The sequence below is a fragment of the Octodon degus genome, unplaced genomic scaffold, assembly GCF_000260255.1.
Source record: "Octodon degus isolate 3935 unplaced genomic scaffold, OctDeg1.0 scaffold00164, whole genome shotgun sequence".
NCBI classification, from domain to species: Eukaryota; Metazoa; Chordata; class Mammalia; order Rodentia; family Octodontidae; genus Octodon; species Octodon degus.
This window is the reverse complement of record NW_004524740.1, coordinates 1,410,998-1,433,555: the sequence shown is the minus strand read 5'-3', so window position 1 is coordinate 1,433,555 and position 22,558 is coordinate 1,410,998. Positions and strand designations below refer to the sequence as shown.

The 22,558-nt window shown below is 39.4% G+C and overlaps 1 protein-coding gene and 1 pseudogene across 1 annotated transcript in view; both read right to left on the bottom strand.

Annotated features, from left to right (window-relative positions):
• Positions 1 to 3,274, bottom strand: part of Ddx52 (DExD-box helicase 52) — a 23,059-nt gene extending 19,785 nt beyond the window's left edge. Inside the window, exons 1-3 of the mRNA XM_004643060.2 lie at positions 3,150 to 3,274; positions 1,876 to 2,074; positions 263 to 393 (exon numbers count right to left, since the gene is read on the bottom strand). Of these exons, the coding sequence (XP_004643117.2) occupies positions 263 to 393; positions 1,876 to 2,074; positions 3,150 to 3,236 (417 nt within the window). The 5' untranslated portion in view covers positions 3,237 to 3,274. The remainder of the gene's footprint in view (positions 1 to 262; positions 394 to 1,875; positions 2,075 to 3,149) is intronic.
• Positions 3,275 to 21,372: 18,098 nt separating this feature from the next.
• Positions 21,373 to 22,270, bottom strand: LOC101588960 (annotated as a pseudogene).
• Between the last annotated feature and the right edge of the window lie 288 nt (positions 22,271 to 22,558).

The window sequence follows — 22,558 nt, the reverse complement described above, 5'->3', positions numbered from 1 at the left end:
CTTTAAATTTGAACAGGGTAAGAATTATCACACGCACACACATCTCTCTCTCCCCACACCTCTCTATATATTCAACTATACTTTTTAGCCACAGTGCAAACACCCATGTTAAGCTTTTATTAAAGTAACACCTAAACAAATGCAGTTCATCTTCTCGCTTAACAAAACTATATTCACTTTACCAATGGAATTATTCAAGTCCTGTGAAAATGTCAGTAGGTCAGAAAAATACAAACTTTTGGGGCTAAGACATTTTACTAACCTTTTCCTTTCGGAGATGTTCCAATTTCTCTGACGTTAGTTTATTTTCTCCTTTAACTTTTTTATCTTCGATCTTTGCTTCCACAGATGACATCCACTGTATAGTAGTATCTTCTTCATGAGAAATAATTTCTAAAATACATTTTTACAAATTAAAGATTTTCAGCCAAAAAAAAAAGAAAGAAAGAAAAAGATTTTCAGCATGACAGTCTTGGGAATACCAAACAGGCTACATTTTCACACTAAACAAGAACAAGTACTATGGATATGGTGGTACTGCGTGATAGTCTAAATCTTCCTGATGATTAATCACACCCAGTATCTTATTGTCATGCATACATGTCCAGGCTTGAAGTCTTCTAGTAGCCCATCTCTAGTGAGTGGATACAAGTGTTTGACATACACATTTCAAGTATGTTTCCCTGACTGCGGCGGTCTTCATTGTCTTACTGTTCCATTCCTACTTCCCTAATTTCATTTCTGGAGAGAGAATCCAGAGCCTTCACGAGTTTTATCTCCAAGTCATTTTTATGTTTTCATTTTGAGACAGGGTCTTGCTAAGCTAATAAAATATCCAGGTTGGGCTTCAAATTGCAATCTACTTGTGAGCCTTCCAGAGTGCTACAGTTATAGGTGGGTGGCACAATTTTTGGCTTTTAATAGTTCTTTGTGTGTGTGTGTGTGTGTGTGTGTGCGTGCGTGTGTGTGTGTGCCAGGGAACAAACCCAGGCCTCACATCTCCTAGGCAGGCACTCTATCACTAAGCTACATACTTTCTTACTGCTATGTTTTGTGGAGCAATGAATTTTAATTCTGATGAAGTCCAAGATAGCAATTTTTTCTCTTTTAGTTCTTTTGTCTGTGGTCTAAAAAAACCCTACATACAAGGTCACAACAGATTTTTTTCTGTATTCTTCTTTAAGTTTTATAGTTTTAGATTTGGGGTATTTCAGTCTGAGTCATTTCCAGTTAACTTTGGGGGTGGTCTGAAATAAGACTTAGTATTCATTTTTCTCCCCCATAGAGATTCTGAACAATTTACTGTAAAAACTTTCCTTTCCCTATTGCTTTATAAAAAAAGGCAGATGGCTAGGAAATTTAATACATATAACAAAGAAAAAAAAAAACACTACTTGTTTAGTAAAACATATGAGATGCTCAAACACTTGCTCAAGGAAATACAAATAAAAATTTCATTTATTAAACTGCAAAAAAATGGAAGACTGACAATAATAATATTCAGGACTGACAAAGGTATGGGAAATCATTTTGCTGTATTTGTTGAAAAAAGTGTGCAAACCCTTTCATCAAGTGTTCTCTTCTTTTAGGATAGTCTACAACATTAACAGCACAAGTACCTTCACCACAGTAGTAGTTACAATGACGTGTACCTAGAAATAAGTTGAATGACATCAATTGACAAATGGCTGTGTACTGTCTGACTTACAGGTTCAGACTATTTTGTAACTGAAAAAAAGGGAAATAGAAAAATAGCCACAGATATAGCTCCGCAGCTTAAGCTTGCACCTGCCTGGCAAGTGCAAACTCCTGAGGTCAATCCCCGGTACTGCAAAAATAAATAGAAAAAGAAAAACGCAGAAATTCAACACTAACCTGAAATCATCTTCTTCCTCTTTTTCTTGTTTGGCTCCCTCTTGCTTTCAGTTGGGCTCTCTTCTTTCTTCTCTTCATTTTGCAGTCCCTGGTGTGTTTGTGGTACACCACACTCACCTGGGACAGACTTCTTGTTTCCAAAGAAGTTCAGACTCTTCAGCACCTCTGAAGAATCAGAGCCATATTTCCTTTTTCCTATCTAAAATCCAAAAAATTACAAATGAAATTTATTGACAAAATAACACTGCTTCCCCTTCCCAGCAAGCAAGGAAATGGGACTACTGATTCCTCATATTTTCACCTTTCCACCAAATATCTGTCACACTGATAAGTACATTTGGATGAATGGAATCCAAAACAACACCTTTCCTGATCTCACAACAGTAACAACAACCATGCTAGCAATGAACGTTTACATCTGCTATATGTCAAGCAGATTTCTAAGCATGTTCATCTATATATCAAATTACTTTATCCTCTTTGCAACCCCACAAGGTAAATGGCAGCATTACTGATGAGAAAATCGAGATATTAGGAAGTGACTTGACCAAGGTCTCAAAATTATCAGCTGGGCAGACTGAGCGTTAGGACTCCAACAATGTGGCTCCAGAGTTCAACCTCTTTCAACAATTACATTGTAATGCAGTCAGAGGAAACACATATATTGCACAAAAAACAAAAGTAAAACCCCCAAGTCCCCAAACAACCACCACTTTTGTTCTTTTGACCTTTAGGATTTCCCACAAAATAAACCTCAACTGACTTCTCTGGATTTTCACTATTTTCCTATGTATAAGACCGCTCATGTGTAAACTGCCCTTTTCATTGGATTTGTTAACAAGCCAGACTGGAGCAACGCGAAGAAGCACATGTTGCGCAGCTAGCTGCATAGCAGGTCAAACATGGATAGACTATAAAGGAAAAAAAAAAATCTGTTTTCTCCACTTTTGTTTTCCAAATTCCTTTCCAGAAATTTCCGTTTGAAAGAAAATTTCTAACTTTCCTTTGGCTAAACGAAGAAGCAGGAAGATTTTCCGTGTTGGGCTCAACTCAGTCTATCAAGGGCTCTGAAAACAGTTACCCAGAAGTTCCGGGCCTGAGTAAGTCTGCGTAGCAAGTTGAACCCAAACGTGGGGAAAAGCCCAATAGTCAAGCTCAAAGGCAGGCCGCAGGGTAGGTAGCAGGCTACGCCGGCTGCTCTGTCAGCTGCCGGCTTACTTTCGAGATCTTGCTCCTTCTCGGTTACTCTGACCTGGGTCCCCTGCTCATAGTACCTGGAATCGGGCTGCGTCGGCTGAGAACCGTTTCACGTCAAATTTGGCCCCAGCGCCCAGCCGGCGAAACAAGTCATGGACATCCATGTTTACCCAGAAATCCTCGCGGCCCCAGAGCGCCTGCGCAGACGATTTCCTCCCGCAGCGGCCTCGCGGGAGCCTGAACGGAAGTGGTTCTGGGAGGCGGAGCCTAACTGTCACCTGAGAAGAGGCGGGTTTATTCGCTTGTAGTCTGTTGGTACTAAATTCCTTCAAAACACATCTTTAAAGATGGGCGTGGTGGTGCACGCCTTTGAGCCCAGTACCCTGGAGGCTGAGGCAGGAGGATCTTTGTGAGTCCCAGACCAGCCTGGGCTACAAAGTGAGCTCACGGCCACCTTGAACTGCATAGTGAGACCATGTCTCAAGACAAAAACAAAACAAAACAAAAAAGATATCGGTAATCTTCTTATGCCAGGAGTTATTCTAGACTTTTAGGCGTAGTTTAGTGAACAACACCCCAAGTTTCCTCTTCTAAGGGAGCTTACATTGTAACAGGGACAGAAGGTACTGTGAAGCAAATAGAAAGGTATGCTGGGTAGAGAAGAAAATGGGATACTTTTAGTCACATTGGTCAAGTACACTGTCCATTGGTGATACTGGAGCTTTCCGAGATTGGTGAAAAGCACTGCAGATAGAGGAGACATAGGTCTGAGGAATGGAAAACAGTTGGAACCTACGGAATAGAAGGAAGGCTCAGTGACTGGAGACAAGGTGCAGGGAGGAAGAGTGTAAGGAGGGACCAACAGGCAGTCGGAACATCTTGTAACAAGGTCAAGACTTAAAACTGCAGTCCAAACACGCTAGGGAATTATTCAAACAATTTTATGGAGGGAGCAACATGGTTTGGTTTGTCACATTTTTATTTTCTTCATTGGATTTGTAGTATAAAAAGTTGCTTGCCTCTAAATTGTCTCTTTGAGCATGGTGATCTTTGCTTTGCTGCCTTAATCCCAGGGTCTGTGTAGCGGTGGCCTACTGACATGCTCTGTTTGTCTGAGCTGTAACTGAGCGAAGAGGCATTGTCATATAAAATATGTAATATAGAGCAGGGGACACAGGTCGGTGGTCTGTGTGCCTGCCTGCCAAGCCCGAGGTCCCGAGTTTGGTCTCTGGTACTGCATGCCATACATGCCTTGGAACCCAGTGCCTAGTGGCGCAAGCCTGTAATTTCAGCGCTGGGGAGGCTGAGACAGGACAGTCACTAAGAGTCTGAGCTGCGTAGTGAGACCCTGTATAAAATAAATAAATACATAAATATAAAATATATAATATAGTTGATATAGATAACACATTTTTATTTGAAGTATTTTTCATTATGACACAGGCCTGTCCAACCTCCAGGTCACAGGTTGGACACACCTGCAATGCACTCTCTCAAAAAAAAAAAAGTTGGATAAACAAATGAATGTTTCAGAAAAAGTTACTCTGGCTATGTGGAGAACAGACACAGAAAATCTGGGTAGAAATGGGGAGATTATCAAAGTAGAAATAATGATGATGCTTGGGTCTAGATTGGTATCTGTATAAATGAATAGATTTGGGGTATAGTTTGGGTACAAAGCTTAATATGCCTGATAGATCCCATGCACAGGTAAAGGAAAAGGAGGCATCACAGATAACATGTTATTGGCTGAGTTGAATGGAGAGTAGAATTGACACATTCTGCACACATTAAGCTACTTAGTGGACTTTAAGTGGAGATGTCCAAGTAGATAGTTGGTTCTGAGTCTATAGCTCATAAAATAGGTCAGGGCTGGAGAAATAAATTTGGAAGTCATGTAAACACATAAATGGCACAGCAGAATAACATTGTATATGCATTTGACCTCTTAATATTCAGTTATGTATACTTAGAAAAGAGAGCGAGCACAAGACATAGTTCCTTTACATCCAAGTGTGGAGTGCGTGTGAGATGGGGATGTGAACTGACTATTTCCTCGGATGGATCCAGTCCCTCATTATCTTTTTTTTTTCTCCTCTCTGTCTTTTTCTCTCTTTCAACAAACTAAGATAAACTAGTATAGATTAAATAAATTAGCATATATGTTGAAATATTTTTGAAATAGCAGAATATGTATTTGGGGAAGTATTTGGAAGGATTTCTTCCTACTTCCTATTTGTCTCTCACTTAAGTGCTCTCTCTCTCTCTCTCTCTCTCTCTCTCTCTCTCTCTCTCTCTCCCCCTCCCTCCCTCTCTCCTTTTGTCCCTCTCTGCCTCTCTCCTCTCTCCTCTCCTCCCTCCTCCTCTCCTCCCCTGCTCCTCCTCTCCCTCCCCTATATATAATTTCTCATATAAGAGATACCATGTGATATATGCACTTGTGTGTCTGACTTACTTTACTTAACATTATGTTAAGTTGAGGATAAGTAATTTAAAAAGAGATGATTAGCATGATTCAGCTGTTTGATAAGGATGGGAAGAGAACTTAGCTAGGGTTAATAGCCAGGGTTAAAGTCTAGTGAGGTAAATATGGAGGATTATGGCAGAGCTTTGCTTCCCCTTCCCCTCCAATAAAAGCAGCCTGGAATTGATGGTTCCACAGAGGTAGAGTGTCCTAGGACCTGAGAAGGGGAAGGAAACCCTACAGTGTGCTCCTTCTATATGAAAGAGTACTCTGCATTATATTAATGACCCAACTTGCTTTCCTGTTTTCAGAGGAAAGGGTTATATTGCATATTGAAAATGTTCTATGTACTTTACCTTAATAAGCATGATCTTGTGATTAGATATGCATTTAAATCTCTCATATCTTCTCTGTTAGCTATGACCTGGTTAAATTTAGCATTTTTTTGGACTAATATCCTCATTTGTAAAATGAGGATTATATTGCCTGCTTTGGAACTGATGTGAGGATGAAGCGAGGCTCATAGACCATGATGTATGATAGACAGAACATAGGTTTAGGGTATTAAAAAGACTTCCATTGAATTCAATTGTGTCATTAAATAATTTGATGGTTTGAGTTGGGTTATTTCACTTACTTGTGCTTTATTTTTCTTGTTAGTAAAGTTAGGATCATAAAATTGCATCTGTTTGGAAAGTTTGTAAAAATATTATTGTTCAGCATACAAGACTCAAAATGGTTGAGATGGATAAGGAATCTATCTGTCAATGAATTGATCTGTTAATAGATAGATAGCAAAGCCTTTGTTTACAAGCATAATTTGTCCCAAAAACATGCTTGTAATCCAGATCACTTGTATATCAAAGCAAATTTCCCCATAAGAAATAATAGAAACTCAGATGATTTTTTTCCACAATCCAAAAACATTCATATAAAATGTTTACAATACTGTATTATAATATAAAATAAGAAAGCACAAAATATAAAGAAAAATTAAAAAGCAAATTAACCTGAACTTACTTTCAAAAACCTTCATGGGTAGTCTGAGGGAGACAAGAGAGAGGAGGGTTATTTATTTATTGTATTTTGTACCAGGTTTAAGGGTCTCACTGCACAGATTGGACTTGTAGTGATCCTCCTGTTTTCAGCCTCCCAAGAACTGGGATTACAGGCACACACCACCATGCCTAATCTCAATTGTGCGTCCTGGGGTCAGGGCCAGCACTGCACACCTGGGATGAACCCAGTCCCTGTGTCTGCCTAAGCAGGCCCTTTAATCTGCTGAGCTATATGGCCGGCCCTGAAAGAGAAGGATTATTGTATAGGAAGACTTTCATATACTACTTATTGCAAAACATGTTTATTAAGTTAAAATTGATTAGAAATGTTTGCTTGTCTTGCAGAACATTCGTGGAACAGGTTACTCTCAAGTGAAGGTTTTGATATATATGTGTATATATATTTATGTAGTTTAAAATATCATATAAAAGTTATATATATAACCTTTTTTGTTTGCATTTTTTTTTGTTTGATTGCATGTTTTGGGTACATATGTAACATCTTTTGTTTTGGTTTTTGTTTTTTTTTGAGACAGAGTCTTGCTATGTAGTTCAAGCTGGTCTTGAAGTCACTATATAGCCCAGGCTGATCTCATAGTGATCCTCTTGACTCAGCCTTTCAAGTACTGGGATTATAATAGGAGTGCACCTCCACACTCAGCACTTTTTTTTGTTTGTTTGTTTGTTTGGTACCAGGAACCGAACTCAGGACCTTGTGCTTGCTAGGCAGGTGCTGTGCTGCTGAGCTATATCCCTGGCTTGTTTTTTTTGGAGAGAGTCTTGCTATGTAGCTCAGCTTGACCTCAAACTTACAATCCTTCTTTCTTAGTGCGGTGATAGCTGGCATGCACCACCACGCCCAACTGTAAATCTTTATGTATGGGATATAGATTCAGTTACTGTACAAAGCATTGAGAACAAAATCTCAAATATATTAGTGGCTTGAAAGAGTCCTTTCTTTCACTCCATTCTCTTGGAATGATAGTCCTTGACCCAAAGGACATTTTAGAATCCCCTAATAAATTTTATTTTATTTCCCATAATTTTATTGATTAAACAAATAGCAATGAGACAGTTTCGAATCAAATTGGTAGGACAGTTTCAATAATTAACACATTGCATACATTCTTCCTAGTGGTTAATTGCTGTAGAAGAAGCAGACATGATATCCTATTTACAAACACCACTAGAACAAATCACTCTATTCATTAAGAGAATGTAACTATATATCTAACCTAACCACTTCGAATACACAGATACAAAATGGACATTCATCTGTATACCCTTTTTTGTTAAGTTCCGTTATTTGAATATTATAGGTGTGTAAACTCAGCAAAATATTCTAAAAGAGTCCAGTAGCCCATAATAGTATTGGGTCTTCCACTTGACTGGCAATGTCAGAAATTGTTGACTTGAGTCCCCTACAGCTCAACATAACAACATGGCTTTACTTCTTATATTTCATTTTTATACTTTCCTGCTGGATGGTTAAGACCAAGGTAAAGCAGGACCTATGCAACAAGAGTTATAGTTTTTGGGTAGAATCCCCTAATAAATTTTAAAGAAAAGAAAAAAAAATCTGGGTACTACCTTTAGAAATTCTGGCTTCATTATTCCAAAATGGCTCTCTGACCGAATTTAGAAAGTTTCTCAAGTGATTTTTAATTCAGTTAAGGTTAATAATCAGAATTATATTTCTAAAGCCCAAATGTGATCAATGTGTTCTACTTAAAAAAAAAAATCTCGTCATTCCCCAGTCTACTGAACGTGCCGTATGTTTCTATAACTTACATGTCAATCCTTAAGCAGTGGTTCTCAGCCCTTTTTTTTTTTTCTGTTTCAATATCCAAGGAATATGACACTCCCGTAAATAACTTCAGTTTAGTTTCGGCTCTCAGCCCTGTCACCAACTGTGTGCCATTGAGTGAGTTACTTCTACTCACTCAGCTTCGGTAATCTTATTTTCAGATTTGCTTCTTCTTCCTCTGACTGTGAATAGTTTTCTTTCTTTTTTGATGTCTTCTCTCTTTTCCTTTCCTGGCAAAATTTACTTTATATGTCCTTTCCTCTATGAAGCTTACACTTAATGTCCTTCCTTTACACAGTCCATATATTTTGTTAAGTTCTCATTCTACTTTTTAAATACCTCTGTTTTAGCTCTTACAGAACTACAGTTATAGTTCCACATTTGTCCAGACTTTAATCCTTTAAAGGTCTGCATCTTGTTTTATTTATCCTCTTACATTTGTTCAGTATAGAGTTGATTTCATAGTAATTTATCAGTAAATTTTGTCAAATTAATGAAGTGAAATATAATAAAGACATCCAAGGTGTCCTACCTTATGAATTTAGGCAAGGACTTATATACCTTTTGCTCTGGTTCTTTATAATAAATTTTGGCTGAATGAGTGAATGAAGAAAAGTAGAAAGTAAAATTTATACCATAAATTTGATAGTGTCTAAGTTGACTCATTAAGGAACCATTTCCTCTCAGGGAAAAAAACAAAACAAAACAGAACTATTTAAAAGTATTGTCAATAAAAAAGGTGGTGAGAAAACTGAATCATGGGTTCGTATAACTGGAATTTCTTCAAAAACTAGTATGGTCTGATTGGTAGACACACATGGCTTCTCAAGTGTAGCGAGTGAGAACATGAAGTCTCTGACACTGCAGGGGCAGCTGGTTGGGTGAGCTTGTTCTTATGAACAGAGTGATCACTCTGTGCTCTAAAAGTGTGTCTTGGAAAATGTTTTCCTCCCCACCCCCTATTTACCATTCAACAAATTTTGGTGGTGGTGGTTTTTACAGTGCGTCCATCACAGACCAGGGCCTAAAGGAGGCTGAGATAAATTAGACAGAGATCACACTCTCAAGTAGCTTAGCATCTGCTAGGGATAGAGAACTTTCCACACAAAGCAAAATAAAATCTCTAGGCACAGAAGTGTAGGTTCTAGGTATTGAGGGAGTGGTCACTCAAATGTGGAAGGATGGGGTGGGCTTTGCGGGCTTTGCTGATCATTAGGAAAGGTTGTCCTAGAGAAGGTAAAATTGGCATAACCTTAAAAGGAACAGGGATGTCTATGATGTTATAGACAAAGATCATAAAGGTGTTTAAGCAGAGAGAACAGCAACCAATGTTAGGAGACATTGAAGCAGCCTGTTGGATTTGAGGATCTGAGAATGCGGCAAACTTATAGAGCTGGACAGGTGGTAGGGACTTGCTTGGGAAAGACCTCATATGTACACTTGTAGCACTGAGAGCCACTCAAGGATGCGATAGACACTAAATGGAATGTTATAAACACTTCTTAATTTTAAAAGATTACAGCACCACGATGAGAGGCGGGTCTGAACTCCAGAAGACCAGAACATTACATTTGGGCCCTAGTGACAAAAGAAGGAATGAGCACTGGGAAAAGTATAAAGGAGCAGATCTAAAGCTCATTAAGAAGGCAATGTGACTAGATTTGGAAGGAGAGGAAGAGGGAAAAACCTCAAGTTACTTAGGGGTATCTGGGGCACAGTATATCTATCATGGAGCTAGAAAATACAGGCAGATAATAAGTTTATATTGTATGAAGGCAATATAGTAAGTTTCATTTTGAATAGGTTGAGATGCAGATTTGTGGCATACCTGAATGGAGTTTCTAATGGTCATTTGAAAAATGGTATTATTATTTCTTCCAGAAAGGGGAATAGATACTTCTCAACTATTCCCCTGGGACCTTAATTAAATCTAAGTTGAGGAGCGGATGATTGGCTGTAGATGAACCCAGCAGCTGTTCACACAGACAAAAACTTCATGGTTTTTTTTTTTTTTTTTTTTTTGAGGCTAAGTTTTAAATTTCAGTTTTTCAAGATGTACCAATACTCTAGTACTTTAAAAATTAAAGCAAGTGCTTAAGAAATCCAAATTCTTATCCTTTGCATACTTTTCTTATGTCAAGAGTCAACAGGCTGTACGTCACAGGCTTTAATGTAAATAAGACACAAGGTGAATGTGACTACTCAAATATTCTTGTAATCAGCATAGAATTCCTGGAAATTGCGAGAGCTCCAAAGCTGACCTCATGGTGGCACTCCAGTCTTGACAGAGTGAAGGGCTCTGGAATCATCTTACTAATTGTCTAAGTGAACAGTCTACCTAGAATACAGTTGACATGAATGTGGGCCCATACACTCTACAGTATAATTTCCTGGAGAGAGAGTGTGGGCTGGGCGTTTCTGTTTTTAAATTAGCTCTGCCCTAAGGCTGAATCAACAATATACATGTATAATATGGCAAAATGTTGTCACTCAAGAAAGAAATTTCATCAGTGTTCAAAATTACAATATCTTCATTATTATTAATAGTATTTATTGAGTACATCCTGTGTGCTACATAGAGTTCTGTGCACTTTTCAGATTATATGAAGTCATTGAGATGTCAAATAGCCCTTTTTTCTGAGAGAGAAATGGGCTCAAGAATATAAAATAGCTTGCTTCTCACATCATAGAGGGTGTAAGTAGCCATACTGGATAGTGAACTGGACTTGTGTGATTTCAGAGTTTTAGCTCTTGGACAAAGAATGTGCTGCTTCATGTTATTGATGCTGAGATGAAAGGTGTAATGACTAAAGATTGGTTTTCTTGATCCTTGGCATGAGGTGGTTTATATAATGCCATATTTAAGAAGATCTGGTGAGGGGTCCTATTGTGAATTTCAGGGCTCTTCATGAAACTATGTCACATTTGAGAAATAAGATATCTATGTCCCATAAGGTATTCACTAGTTACAAAGAGAAAATAATAAATTTGCAGTGGAGAAAATTATAGACACCATGTGAAAAAAATGCTTAGAGTATAAACCAGCAAATATGGTAAAATATTAATATTTGTGCCATAGAGAGATTCTTTTGCTTTGAGAGTGGAAAAGACAAAGGAACAAGGGAATGGATCAGCAATGAAATAGAGGACTGGTTCCTGTCTTTAATTTTCATCTGCAAGAGCTTCAGTACCATAGAAATTTCCAAATGAAACATGAATCTTTATGAAACGTAGAGAAGTATTGGCGAATACTATGATCTGTATGAGGGAAGCCTCCCAGAAGAAAGATGTAAATAGTAAAACTCCAGAATAATGTTACTGTACTCACTTCAGCAGTGTATGCAATGTTATTGTACTGAGCACAAACTGTGGGGGTGGAGGTTACTTATCCCAGCTCCTAAAATACTTAATCAAGAGTGTCAAATCCTAAACATAATGCATTGTTAAAATACCTTGCTAACTTCAAAGCTTCTCTGCATCTCTAGGGATAAGCATCAGCATTTCATACAGTTGCAGCCTGAGATAATATCTGATCTGCCTATTTTTTAAGAGATCTGTTCTTTTCCTGAGGAGGAGATGTCTAGAGAAGCTTTTTGTTTGTTATGTTGGTGGTTGCATGATTTACAGTATAATTAACCAGCCCTGTAGTACCAGCCAACAACTCCCTCCACTATTCATCTTGCTTCCAGCAAGTTCAGATCATCAGCTCTGCTGAGAGGAAATGCCCCCTCCTGGGAGATGTAAAAATATTATGTCCCTGAGCATTCCCACAGGCAGAAGGTGAACTATCCTTGTGTACCACTGTGTCTCAGATCTAAGTGACCCCCTCACTCCATTATTGTCATCCAGCACTACTCTGAGAGCTAAATTCTAATTAAATAATATACAAAATTTAAATATATTTAGGAAGAGTTCATTTATCCAATTGCCTATCATCACCAGAACACATTTGTTGAGATATGTTTGTGCTACATAATAGACAAAGTCTGGTGACTCAAAAATCTAAAATAAAACACCTATGTGTAATGATGTAACCACAAAACTACCTCATTCAAATACTTCTTTATTAAAATCTTAGGCTAGAGATACAGTTCAGTGGTAGAGCCCTTATCTAACATGCTTAAGACCCTGAGTTTGATCTCCAGTACTGCAAAAAACAAAATCCCCACAAGAACAAAAACCTTATTAGATGTCTAAAGAAACTTCAGATATCTTTACTTTTAGCCCAGTAATCCTTATAAGAACTTACCCTGAATATATACTTCCAGTAATACAGAAATACATGTGTACACTGTTATTTATTTCAGTGTTACTTGTGTTTGCAAAATGATGGAGACAACCTACATGAAACTGTGGAGGAGACTGGTTGAATAAATTTTGGCACAAGCTCATAAGAGTACCACGTGTAAAAAATAAAGTGTCTGTGAACCAACAGGAAATGGTTTTTAGCTTACTATATCTTGTTTATTGAAGAAAGCAAAGGATAAAAGAGTATCTGTAATATGCTACTTTTGGGGTAAGAAAAAAGGAAATAAGAAAATATACATGTGTATTCTTTTTTGACCATAAAGAAAAACAGAAATTAACATGATGAATTACCTACAAGAGGTGGGTGAGAATGAAGCAAAAACAGAGTGGGATAAAGATATTTCTCTTGAATTTCTAACTTCTCCTTTGGTTTAACCTCCCTTCTTTTCCCACCACCTTTTCTTCCTGTTCCTTTCGTTTTTCAGGGTCTCACTATATGGCCCAACCTAGATTCCACCTCCTGGGCTCAAAGGATCTTTCTGTCTCAGCCTCCTGAGCAGCTGGGACGACAGGCACATACCACTTAAATTTCTCCTTCTCCTTCTTCTTTTGTATTTAGTACAGGTTCTACAGGGTCTCACTACACAGGTTAGACTAGTAGTGATTCTCCTGTTTTCATCCTCGCAAGTGCTGGGATTGCAGGTGCATGCCACCATGCCCAATCTCAATTGCTGTTTCAGTGTGCCCCGGGAGCGGGGCTGGCATGGAATGCTGGGGATTGAACCCTGGTCCCTGCATCTGTCTAAGCAGGTGTGTTAATCCTCTGAGCTATCTGGCCAGCCCTTGAATGTTTCTTTTTGTACAGTTATATTTCTTGGAAGCTAGTTAATGTTCTTATGTTACAATGCATAAAACACCCCTCCCCCAAAATTCAAGAATACAAATGGGAAAATCCTAAAAGGAAATATAAACAAATGAACCTAATGGTTTCAGATGAATGACCACTTTCAAATGACCACTTTGAAAAGTATGTCTGTACCTGGGTAACTTTATATATCCTATAAAATGCTAACAAATTCTATAAAGGATTGATAAAAATGATTTGTAAATGCATATAAAACTTTTGTTTTCTTGCAATAGTGTTTTTCTTTCTAGGTGGTGATTCTAAATCCACCTACTATATATTCTGGGGTTGGAAAAAAATAAGTAAATGTATATGGATCTTTTTTTGTTTGCTTGTTTGTTTTGGATTTTTTTGGTGGAACTGAAGATTGAACTCAGTCAGGCCCTTGCGCTTGCCAGGGAAGCACTTATTCCACTGAGCGATCTCCCCGGCCCCATAAATGTATATGGAGAATGGGGTTAGTTTCTTCACTGAGAGAAAAGAGTTACAGATCTGGAGAGGAAAAAGTAGAATTAATGTGGGGTGTTGGATTAGAATTGAAGAGAACAGTATAAAGTCATAGTTCTTAATATAGATACTATAGTGTGTGTGTGTGTGTGTGTGTGTATGTGTGTGTGTGTTTCTAGCCCTGTTCATTGAGAAACTCCAGAAGCAATCATACCCTAGAAAAAATGAACATATTTATCACCCACATATTGGTTTTTAAGTTCTATTTGTTAGTGAATGGAACCAGAGCTCCATGGAAAATTAGCTAATTCCAGGGCTAGGGTTGGGAAAGTACAATATGAGTCTTAAACATGTTAAGCAGTAAGTTATAAAGTAGTTGAAAATATGAGACATGTCAAAATGACCTAAGAGTCGTCCTGCAGAAATTCTGACTGGTCGAATATGGGGCAAGTGAGCATAAAAATAAATAATGGTAGTAATGTACCGTAACCCTTTGAATAAAATGTGAACTCATTTAAGTAAATTAAAAGCAAACAAATAAATGTGGGTGAATGGCAAGGGAGACCTTATAGTGGAATGTCAACTAATAAATATAGAAAAAATACTGGAATTAGAGAATCACTGTTTTGCAACTTATATAACTGCATGTTTAACTGAAGCTCTCAAATTTATTACTTGAAAGTTTGAATTTTCTAAGCTAGTATACAAAGGGTTTGATTATTTTTCGAAAGAATATTGAGTATAATCCTTTTATTTTACTTTTTCTTAATTTTAGGGAAGGATCTACAAAGTGTTCAGGGTCTCACTATTAGATCCAACTCATAGTGATCCGCCTGTTTACAGTCTCCCAAGAGCTGGAATTGCAAGTGCGTACCACCACACCCAGTCTCAATTACTGTCTCAGCATGCCCCAGGGGTGGGGCCAGCACAGCAGGTCAGGAGATCAACCCCAGCCTCTGCACCTGCATACAGGCACCTTAGTCTGCTGAGCTATTTAGCCAGCCCTGAGTATAATCCTTTGTACATTTAAAATAAACATAGTTCACCAAAATTCAGATGTATGTTCAACTTTTTGAACACATTGTTTTATAAAATACTCTCTTTTTTGGTACCAGGCATTGAACTTAGGACCTTGTGTTTGGCCTGGCAGGCACTGTTCCACTGAGCTATATCCACAGCCTAAATATTCCTTGATTGTTCTATATTGCATTTTGAGTTTTTTGTTGTTCTTTTTTTTTTTTCTTTTAGGAGGATAAGAAAAAAATTAATCTTCTAGGACCCATCTTGTAATTGTTTACAAAGAGAAAATAAGATGCAGAGAGAAGTAGTGAATTTATTTAGCATACTACAGTAGGAAATTAGAAGGCATCACCTGCTTATCTTGGTTATTAACATTCAGGTAATTAGTATTTAATAGCTACAGTTCTTTTGACAATAAGGAAATGTTATACAATAGGGGCTGGGTATTTGGCTCAGGCGTAGGATGCTTGTCTAGCAAGCTGGAATCCCTGGGTTCAGTCCTCGGCACCAAAAACAAAAAAATTAACCCCTCCTAAAAAACAATTTAGCCAAAATGATATACAACAAACAATAAATAATATCAAAAGTTCTCATTTCTACATGGCCTCTTATTAGAATTATCATATGTGATTTTTGCCTAAGGTTTTAGGTCTCAATCTTACTGTTGTGATGCAATCAAAGTAATTGCAATGTATGCGGTATCCCATGAGTAATATGATTGAAGTAGGCTTAATAACAGATTGGATAAAACATTTCTGTTTGATTAGTTTAATATCTGTTTGTATTTATGCCATGAAAAATCAAAACCATTTCACTTAGGGGCTGGAGTGTAGCTCAATAGTATAGCACTTGCCTTGCATGCACCCTGGTTTCAGTAATCAACACAGCAAGACTAGCAACAAAAAAGTTTCACTTTCCTTTTCCATCCTCATTTTCATAGCAGATTGATTCAACAGAGCTGGAGTTCCCAGTGTCATCAGAAAAAACAACGCAGACCTATCTTTACAAAGTTGCTCTGCAGCCCAGGTTAAAACAACACGGTCAGATCTCCCGTAGGCCTTCTATTATTTTAATTATGAAGCAATTACAGTGCATTGCTTTCCATCTCATTCACCAAACATTTTTTCTTTTCTTTTCATTCCTCTGGCTAAGTGGTACCTGGGTCCTTGGGAAAGGCAGAGAAATCTAAGATAATCCTCCTGGAGAGATGGTCTTTTTGAGATCTGAATACCTGAGGTGCTCTGAACAATTAATTGTCTTCAGGGCTGTGAGTCATGGTTGAAGTTGCATACAACTATGATGATGAATTGGCTCCAAAATCAGGATGGGGAGGAATGTGAAAAGATTTGTATAACAAAGAACCATAAATCATCTCTGGTACAGTGGGCCCCCTATCACTCAGCTGTGGGCTTGTCAGAGTAGCTGCAGGGAAAAAGATGACAGGGAAAAGGGTCCTCAAGTACATCCCAATCCAGGAAGGCTTCAACCAAGTCCTTCCTGAATTATCACTCACTTTCATATTTTGAAAATACCTGTCGAAAGCATGCTATGTGTGAAGCATTATTGAGGTGGAAAGGGAAAGGGTGGGAGGGAGGGATAGCACCAAGATGAGGAATATTTGGTGTCTGCTATTGTTTATTAGGTTTTTTTTTATGACAAGGACCTGGCTTGCTGCTATAGTACTATGATTGGCATCTAATAAGGGCATATCTCACTTTATGAAACAGATGCACTTTTGAGCCCCTCTGGCATAGAGGTGAATTTCCATAAAGTAAATCTTTACATTCTCCATAGTATTGCTCCTGTTACCCTCAAGTGGAATTAATGTTCTCTGCCTCTCTGTCCCTGTCCCCCTCTCTTTGTGTATATGCCCTTTCTTCCTCATAGGTCTTTTTGAGGCAATTGGTATGGAGGAGAAAGTTGAAAGAACATTAGCTCTAGAATCGAACAGTCTCAATTTCAAATTCCAGTTTCACTCCTTAGTAGCTGTGTGGGATCTGGGTTAGTTTCTTAATCTGTATGTCTCAGTATCCTCCATAAAATGAGTATCTTAACTCCTATTTATAGGTACTTCAAGGGGATTCAAAGAAATAAGGTATGCCAGCATTTAGAAAAATGCCTGGAATACAGTAAATGTTCAGTTGTTAGTCACTGCTATTAAATGTTTATGGGTGATTATTTTACAGGGGAAGAAGCCAAACTCATAAAGATTAAATACCTTATGTACTTTATAAATTGAAGAAAGTATGATACTGGATTTAAGAACTCTGGAGCTGTGAATGCCTTGGTCACATTCCTTGTCCACTCTTACTTTTACAACTCTGATCCCATAATTTAATTTCTCTTGTCATCCATTCCTTTATATAAAAATGGGAATGACAAGTGATCATAATATCTACTTTATTGCTTGTTATGAGGATGAAACGAGATGAAGTGTGTAAAGTGCTTAGCACATAGCATACACTCAAAGTGGGAGCTACTATTATTATTAAAAGTCATCGAGTGGAAAAGTGGCAGGATTTGTATTTAAACTCAATGGTTCTGACATCCAAACACTTGCCCTTTTCTGATAAAAGGGCACCATGAGCTCCTTTTGTCTCCAAGCTGGAACTATGAAGAGTTAGCAGTTACTATCAACACTGTGAACACTTTTTTGCAAACATAATAAAGTTTATGAGTTGATATACTTATTTTGATAATTATTTTATATTTATTCATAAATGTATAATCACACACCCCTAATCTTGAAGTAGCATTTCCCCTTTCAATTAACTCAATTTTTAAAAAAAAAATTTTTTTTCCCAACCTCATAGAAGAATAGCCAACATCTTGAGGGAAACCTACTGTCGCTTTCACACACATGGACTTCTCCAAAACACTTGCTTTTCAAATAAATCATCTCAGGGAAAGCATTACAGGACATTTCTTATGAGAAGGAATAGGACTGAAACCCAAGTTTGTGGAATGAAACCCAAATGAAAAGGAAAGCAAGAGTTTTCCTTCTTCCCAGCAAGCCCTGCCTTAGAATACTGCCCCTCCCAAATCCCAGGACAGCAAGAGCAGTAGGGTCAAGGAGTGGTGACCAGGTTAGCAACAAGGACAACAGAGGGAGGAGACAAAGGGCCAAAAGTAGAAGCTGCTGGCCCAATGCCTGAGCATGTTTCTTTGCTGAAAGAGAATGGCGGGACAACAACTCAAACTGAGAGAAAGGCCGGTAGAAGGGAAAGAGGACAGCTAATGGATGAGGTAGCCCAGCAGGGGTCAGAGGTCATGAGGGCACCGCAGTGAACTAATTGGCCACTCTGCATATTCACTTTCTGCTCTTAGCCTACAGCTGGGTCCTGAGGGAAACGCCTGTGGTGAAGCTGCCTTTATTTACTTATGCCCCGGATTTCAGGCTGACTCAACTGATGAAAAGCAACTGAAACTGAAAAGAGATAGAAACCCACTTTCCTCCTCTCAGAAATCTAATCAGAATATCCTTCTGTGAGGATGAGGTTAAAGATTCCATTCATCCATCCATCCATGCATTCATCACTATCATCATTACTACCACCACCACCACATGTTATTTGGATGTTTCAAGAAACGCTACGGGGCACACAACCTAGATGGAGAGGGATTATTAACACCTTTGTCTTGGAGCTAGATGACCACAATTAGGTTTGGGTTCTGTGGCTGACTAGTTCAGCTAGCTTGTATTCATACTTAGGGAAATGAGGAAAGCGATTTGATCATGATCACAGAGAAGGTAGTAGCAGAGGGAGCAAAGCTCAGGATATCTCTCTCCCAGGGCAGAGATTTTTTTCCCATCATATACTTCTCAGAGGCAGACTGATTTTGAAACTTTGTGCAGATTGGTGCACTTCACAGCTTGTCCTCTGGGTCAGACAGCCTAGGCCAGAATGCTGGCCATTAGCGCTGTGGCCTGACCATAGTACTCAATCTTTCAAAGTATCCCTTTGTTCATCTGTTTAAAAAAAGTTGTCATGGGGATTGAATGAGGTGATTATTACATGTAAAGAGAGCATGTTTCAATGTTAACTCTCATTGCTATTTTTACTTTAGAGCCCAATATGATTATATATGCCAATAAGAATACCAACTCTGTCTTCCCCCATAATGTCTATTAGCCTCTAATCTCATGAACAATGAAATCTTCATCTCTTCAGTAAGAGACTCATGATGATGGAAGGAACTTGTGGAGTCTATACAGTGGTCTAAAGTTTTTTTAAAATTTTTTTATAAAAACAGAAGCATGTTTTATTTCAGTCCTGTTGAGGAAGTGAGGGATGGAAAACACAAAATTAGAGGAGGGGTCTCTTTATACAATACACAAAACATCAAGACCCAGCACAAGGAATAATACCCATTCTGCCCCTCCCCCCAACAACTCCTAAGTGGGTTCCAAGGCCAGCTGAGAATAGATGGGACAAGAATTAAGACACTATTGGCACGGTAACATGGCCAATGCACCGAAAGATGGAGAGAATTTCCCAAGGAGCAAGGCCTGAGCCTCAGCTGCTTCTCTAGTGGAGGGGGAATGAGAAAACTTGGGCTCAGCAGGAAGGCGGTTGTCAAAATCAGGGTTACTCTAGGTGGACTCTCCAGATCACAGGCTGTGGGCTGAAGGAAACCAAGATGTTTATCTAGTCCATGCTGGTTTCTGCTTTCTCCAGAACCTCTCCTCTTCAGGCTTGCTTCTCTTCTTCATTTTGGAAGACAGAGGAATATGTGCTTATTCTACCCTTCCTACATCTAGGCTATTTAATTACTATTTTCTTGGCCTCAAACGAAACAGAAGCCAACTAACAAGGCTGGCTCCCTTTGTGCAAGTCAGCTTGAAAGAGCCCTTGAGCTGGCAATACTGCCTCTGCCAAGATTTCTGAACTTGCCCTTATGGATCTTCAAATTTGTTCAGAGATGTACATCTTTAACTGTATGACAGAAGACTTGGTCCCTCTGTAGAGGTGGACCAGCAAATCCCATCTCTGATGAGATGGGGATGAGAGAGAAAGCAGGTACTAACAGGAAAGGACTGGGGAAGGCAAGGCAGATGATAGTAGGTTAGGTGCAAGCCTGTGCGTTGTGAACAGAACAAGCCAAAGCTCAGAAGGAAGGGGAATTCTCCAACACAATATGAACAAGTGATAACTATTTTAGTGAACTCTGTAATTTCCACGGACAAAAAGGGGGAGGAAGGTAAGTGACAAGAACAAGCAGAATTGAGTTCTCCATCTTAAATGTGAATAAAATAAACCCATTTAGCTAATACTGCTTCAAGTACAATCATGAAAACCGATGGAGCTGCTGACATTCACACTAAAAGAAAAGGATCAGGTGGCCTAGCACCTTCATCCCAGGCACCCCCCTTTTAAATGTTACCCGGAATATATCTCTGAAGACTTGAATTCGAAGACTGCCATACTCTTGCCACAATGTAACACTCCTTCAGGATAGCAGGATGAGTTAAGACATCTATTTTAAGTTCAATAAGAGGGAAGTGAAAAAGGAAAAGCACTGAGATTTGGAAAAGCTAGCAGCTAAAGCCAGAAACAAGGTTAAAGTCCTCATGGCACCCAGGACTAGGAGCAGAAGAATGGGAGGAGGGAAATAGGCCATGTTTTCCTGCTGTCCTTTGAAATAGGCCATGTTTTCCTGCTGTCCTTTGGTTTTACATTTTTCCCCTGACTCCCATTCCTCCCAACAGCCTGATGCAGCTATTGGCCTGCTGTGGGTATATAATGCCCAGGCCAGCTTTTTATTGAGCTTATGCTGCTAACAGACTTGTAAACAGTGCCAATTAACAAAGTTTTGCTGAAAATAATAGCTTGTGTCCACTAACATACCTCTTTCTGAGATTAACAACAAAAAAACCCCAAAGTAAACAAATACTGAGAGAGAACTAAGAGACACATCATGAGTCTTCCAGGAAGGCAAAGGAAAAAAACGCCTGATGGCTTGGTCCCAGGCGCTCACCATGCCTAGAGTGCTGCTGCTATCAACAGTCTCCCCTCCCCGCCAGTGGCTAGGTAGAGTGGGAGCAGGGTCATCTTGGGCATGCTGCTAATACAGCATTTGCTGGTGTTGACACCCTTCTGGGGCTGTGGTGGCAGACTGCTGTGTCAGGACCCCATTTCCTGGGAGTAGCTGAGGGAGCTCAGGTCCTGAACCAGGTCCTCAAGGCAGATGAGATGGCAGCCCATAACCTCAGCAGGGGTACCATGCCCCTTTTCTCCAGTGCAGTTCAGCATGAGGTTGTCTATTCTCGGTCGGCGATAAAACCTGAGCTGTTTTCCTCATGGGTTCCTCTCCCTTGCCCAACTTGGGGGAGTTCAGGGAGGAGACAGGATCACTGAGAGGGGAGGGGGATACCCCGGGGATGGGTGACCTGGCCCTCTTGCAGGTTCTTCACCAGTTGTGCAAGCCAGCGTTTTGTGGTGGTGTCATCTTTTAGCACCTGGGCAAAGGTTGTGTCCTTCAGCTGGTCAGGGAGGCACTGCCTGAGTGCTTCACGTGCCCTGGGATTATCTGAGAGTCGAAGGTAACATCTTACTACATGCTTCAGTAGATGGGCAGAAGGCTCTTTGGGCAGCTGCAAGACCATTTTACCCAAGATCATGGCAACATGAGAAAAATGCTCGTATGTGTGCCATATGCAAGCCAAACCAGTGTCACCTAAGAGGATCTTCCGGAGAATAAATGCGGCAACCATTTTGGAAAGCTCACTTCCAGATTCCATAATGCACAAACACAAAGGAATAATTTCTGTTGTCAATAAAAAATTGATTACTTTTTGCTCATCTGTTTTCACCAAAGCCCCAATAACTCCTAGACTGGTGAGTTGAAGATACTCAAAGGGACATGTTTTGCTGACAGTGTGCAGAAAGGGATTCAAAAAAGTGGGATATGTGCTGCAAGAAAAGCTGACCTGGTTTCTGGGTGTGATGCCACACACTGCAGTAATGCCAGAGCATTGCAAACTCTGTGAGACTGGTGTGCTGTCAAGGCAGGTGGCTTGATAGATGGATAAATATTTCCAATTTCCTGTAAAAGGGCTGCAATAGTACTGAAGGAATGCCACAGCATGGGTGCAAGGTCAGGAACAGATTCTCGCTTCTTACTTAGCTCTAGCAAAGCATTTTCCCTTGTCTCAGGGCTGGATAGTTCATTGATCCACTGATAGATTTTTTTCTATCCACTTGAGCCAATGCAGTAGGCACAGGTGCTGCCGTCGCCAGGTTATGCATGTGGAGAAAGGCCGCCGCTCTCCTTCCTCTGCCTAAGACGACCGACCGACTTGCGTCTCAGCTTCAGCGCCTAAGCCGAGGAAGGTGAAGAGCCGCCATCCACCTCCGGTCTAAAGTTTTTAGAGTCATTCAAACTTGGAATGAGCCAGTTTTCATGATTCAATACACACCAAGGCCTTCAAACAAGGCCAGGACATAGTTAACACTCAGTGTCAGTTGTTGTTAGGGAAAGGAGGAACTATTTTGTTACTGCAGGGTTTCAAGCTTAAAAAAGGCTTACCCTTTGTC